The sequence below is a fragment of the Hyaloscypha bicolor genome (genome assembly GCF_002865645.1).
Source record: "Hyaloscypha bicolor E unplaced genomic scaffold K444scaffold_191, whole genome shotgun sequence".
NCBI classification, from domain to species: Eukaryota; Fungi; Ascomycota; class Leotiomycetes; order Helotiales; family Hyaloscyphaceae; genus Hyaloscypha; species Hyaloscypha bicolor.
Genome location: NW_020194693.1, coordinates 23,128 through 26,450, shown reverse-complemented (window position 1 = coordinate 26,450; position 3,323 = coordinate 23,128). Strand labels below are relative to the sequence as shown.

Below are 3,323 nucleotides of genomic sequence, written 5' to 3'. Positions count from 1 at the left end.
TAGTAAAGAGAAGTTTATAAGGAGATAGCTATATTAATTAATAGTTTAACTCTTTATCTTTACCGAGGAGAACTATAAATGAGCTAAGGTCGAAAGTCCACTCGTTGGTATTTGCATAAGACATTTTGAAGGTGTATAGTCGCTCGTTTTTCGGCACTCCCGTGGGATGGATAGGTGTTAAACGTACTACTCTTGGTGGCGCGGTTGGGGTACAGGGTAATTTACACAATCTCACACCGACGGCAGGATCATGAAACGCAAGCTAGCCATTGGATTTTTCTACGAAACCCGAACCTCATTAAAGACCTAGCCCAAATTCGACGGAGGTGTCACTTGACTCAATTACTCAATAGTGATCTCTTCTTCAACTCCGCTTTCCACAAACATAGAGAGCTTTGCTTTAAAATGCACCTCTTCAATTCCACTTACCATGTCACCAACATATCGATATGGACATCTAGTTGATATTCCAACCCGCTTATAGCTCCCTGATTTCATTTTCTGAAGCACCAGAAAAGCGTGGTAATATGAGGCTGGCTCGCCGCTGTAATCCGTACGTCCGATATACAGGCATGAGTATTCTTCGCTATCGTGGGCCATTGTTAGTACGTCGTCGCAAATGAATGGGAAGGATTCCCCTTGAACATTGCGAATATGGCACACGATATCATTTGTAGAGCCTGCAAAAGAGTCTTTATTCGTAGCCTTCCTTGTCGTAACCTGAAGCCCATGGCATACTGGGCCACTGATTCTGAGGTTTCCAGATTTAACTTCACCGTATTCCTCTTCCTTGTGGAGTAGCTCGATGGAAATATCGAGAACTGTAGCTTTTGGAAGAAATTTGTTGATAGGGTGATAAGCCACAGGTGCCTCAACTGACGCCCAACTCCAGCTAGGTGCTCTGGGTTCCGTGGTATCCGGCCTTCTCCATTGCATTTTTGGGTCTCTCAGGGTCCGGGCATAGTCAGACTCAACTACCCAGAGTAGAGACTTCATAATATCTCCCTTCCAAATGCCCGCTAGGTACTTGACAGCTTCTTCGGGCTCATGTATCCGCAGTATCGTAGCAAATTGTCTCGCAAGTCTAGATAATGCCACAAACTTGTCGCTGTCTCTTTTGTGGCCCAGCTGGCGCTCGGAGAAGAGTACCAGAATATCGCGCCAATGTCGATATAGTTCTTCTACCGTGAGACCCTCCGAATAATTTTCGTTTCTCACTACTCGATTCGATGAGTTGATGCCTCCAGCTTCGACCTGTACACGACGCCCGCATTCACACCAACGCGCTTCGTTGCATTCCCATACCAGCTCCTCTGAAGTATAGTGTAGCATGCGATTCGAGAAAATGGCTTCCGGCAGCGTCCAGGCGCGCATATTGATAGGTTCGGTTAAGCTCATAGGTGAAGTCGGCAGCCGCTGCAGAAGTGCATTATCGTCATGCATACGAGCGAGCTGTTCGCGGACGTAAACAGGCGCCCCGGAAGTTCCATACAGAAGCTTATGTGGCGCCTCACCAAAAACTTGGTCTCTATAGATCCCCTCTTTGTTGCCCTCTGCAGCATCGGCTCCCAAGGTTAAAGTAGCATTTGCGTAGACGCTGGCCATCCTGGGACTTTCCCGTTCAAAGTCCGGGACGGGCCCCTGGAAAGACTGCCTGCCTTGAACAATGCAAAGAGCATCAATCCAGATATACTTGAATTTTAAACGGCGACAGATATCAATTGCGTCCCGGATTGTCTTGGGCATGGCATCTGGCGAGGACGGAATTTCCTTGCAATGTGCATCATAATTCGAGGGTAAAGTCTTCAAGACCGCGGTTTTATCGTCACCCCAACAGTAACTCAATGCGATATAATCTCCGTGGCCGCCATTCGTTTCCATTAGGAAGGGTTGTGACCCACTCACGTCAATAACCCTGGTTGGCAAGGGAGTCGGTGAACGAGCGTGGCAATGTTGATGGGAGGTGCGGCATTCTTGAATCCATGAAGATGCAAGCGTGATGCAAGTACCAGAGGACGAGTTTTGGCTGACTTCTAGAGTTTTTCCGATGGTTGCAGGCACAGAGCCCTCGTCAACTGAAAACCCATATATGAGCATTGTAAGGCTGAACTAGGGTCTAAGGAATGGTCACCATCTCGAGTAAATATCTCAATATAGATCACAGGCTCTCGTCGCCAATATAGCTGCAGATGTTCTCCGACGGCTAACCTGAGCTCGAGAAAGTTACCATCATCGCCCTCTTGGTGATCTTTCTTGTACAGACTCAATGCACCAAGCAACAACTTGCAGGAAGCACATGACGTGGTCGTAGCAGAATTTCTGAGGTCTGACAGGAGAATGAACATAGCAGCTCGCTGACCTGCGCGCAGGCTATACAGATGGACCGGAAGAAGATCTGAACAATTTGGACACGACATCTCGAGCTGTTGAATACGTCTAGAAGAGCCCACGGGCTGAAATTTCAAGTATGAAAGTCACCATTTCTATCACACATCGGCTAATCATGCCGTGCCCCAAATTGAGATTGATCTGCAGTACAGTATTTGTCCTAAGCCTCGTGGTGGCTTTTTCTAACAACCAATCCATATGCGACACGTCACCAAGACTCGCAGCAGAACTAAGCCTTTAGTGGCATCGCGAGGCTCCAGGCTCACAGAACATTTGCCCTATTCTTTGACTGGAGGATACTAGTCATATCGAATTCTATCCTAAACTTTCAGATTCATGGGGACCATGATGCAGTACGCTTAGGGTTGGCTGAGTGACAGGTACGGGCTCCTTTAAGGACGCTACGGCATCTATTATTTTTTTCGCAAAATCAAAATTGCGATATTTTAAAAATGTGAGATTATTAATAATCTAAGTAATTCCTATGGTAGAATATAATTAAAACAGTCGATCTATATGGTGTTTTATCGCATTCCATGGTGGGAATGCAATAGGGTGGGAAAATTAATAAAATGCACGTGACATGCCCCCTTGTAACTACTAGGCCACTGGCATACTCCTTTTATATTTCTGTTCCTTTATTATTATCTTTAATTCCTTAATCTTTTATTATTAATCTCTTTATAATGCCTCGTTTAAGGATTAATATCGACTGCTATTAAGCCCATATCCTTTGTTTAATTAGGCAATAATTATCACATGACGAGATTATGGAGAGGTTAAAGCACGACTTTAACGTCGATATTTCCCCTAGAACTTTACGCAATAGGCTTTCCGATTGGAAAGCGCCTTCCCAGCGTTCGATATTTGAGCCTTCTCCTCAGGTAAAGGCTCTTATCGCCTGGTTCTTTTGTGATATCCATACTACTAATACT

At 45.5% G+C, this 3,323-nt stretch overlaps 1 protein-coding gene across 1 annotated transcript; it reads right to left on the bottom strand.

Annotated features, from left to right (window-relative positions):
- Nucleotides 1-264: 264 nt before the first annotated feature.
- Nucleotides 265-2,424, bottom strand: K444DRAFT_605160 (uncharacterized protein). Its single transcript, XM_024878844.1, has 2 exons — nt 2,132-2,424; nt 265-2,075 (listed from the first exon to the last, which is right to left on the bottom strand). Exons 1-2 carry the CDS (start codon nt 2,415-2,417, stop codon nt 343-345), a joined length of 2,019 nt encoding a protein of 672 aa, XP_024726073.1. The 5' UTR covers nt 2,418-2,424; the 3' UTR covers nt 265-342.
- Nucleotides 2,425-3,323: the final 899 nt, after the last annotated feature.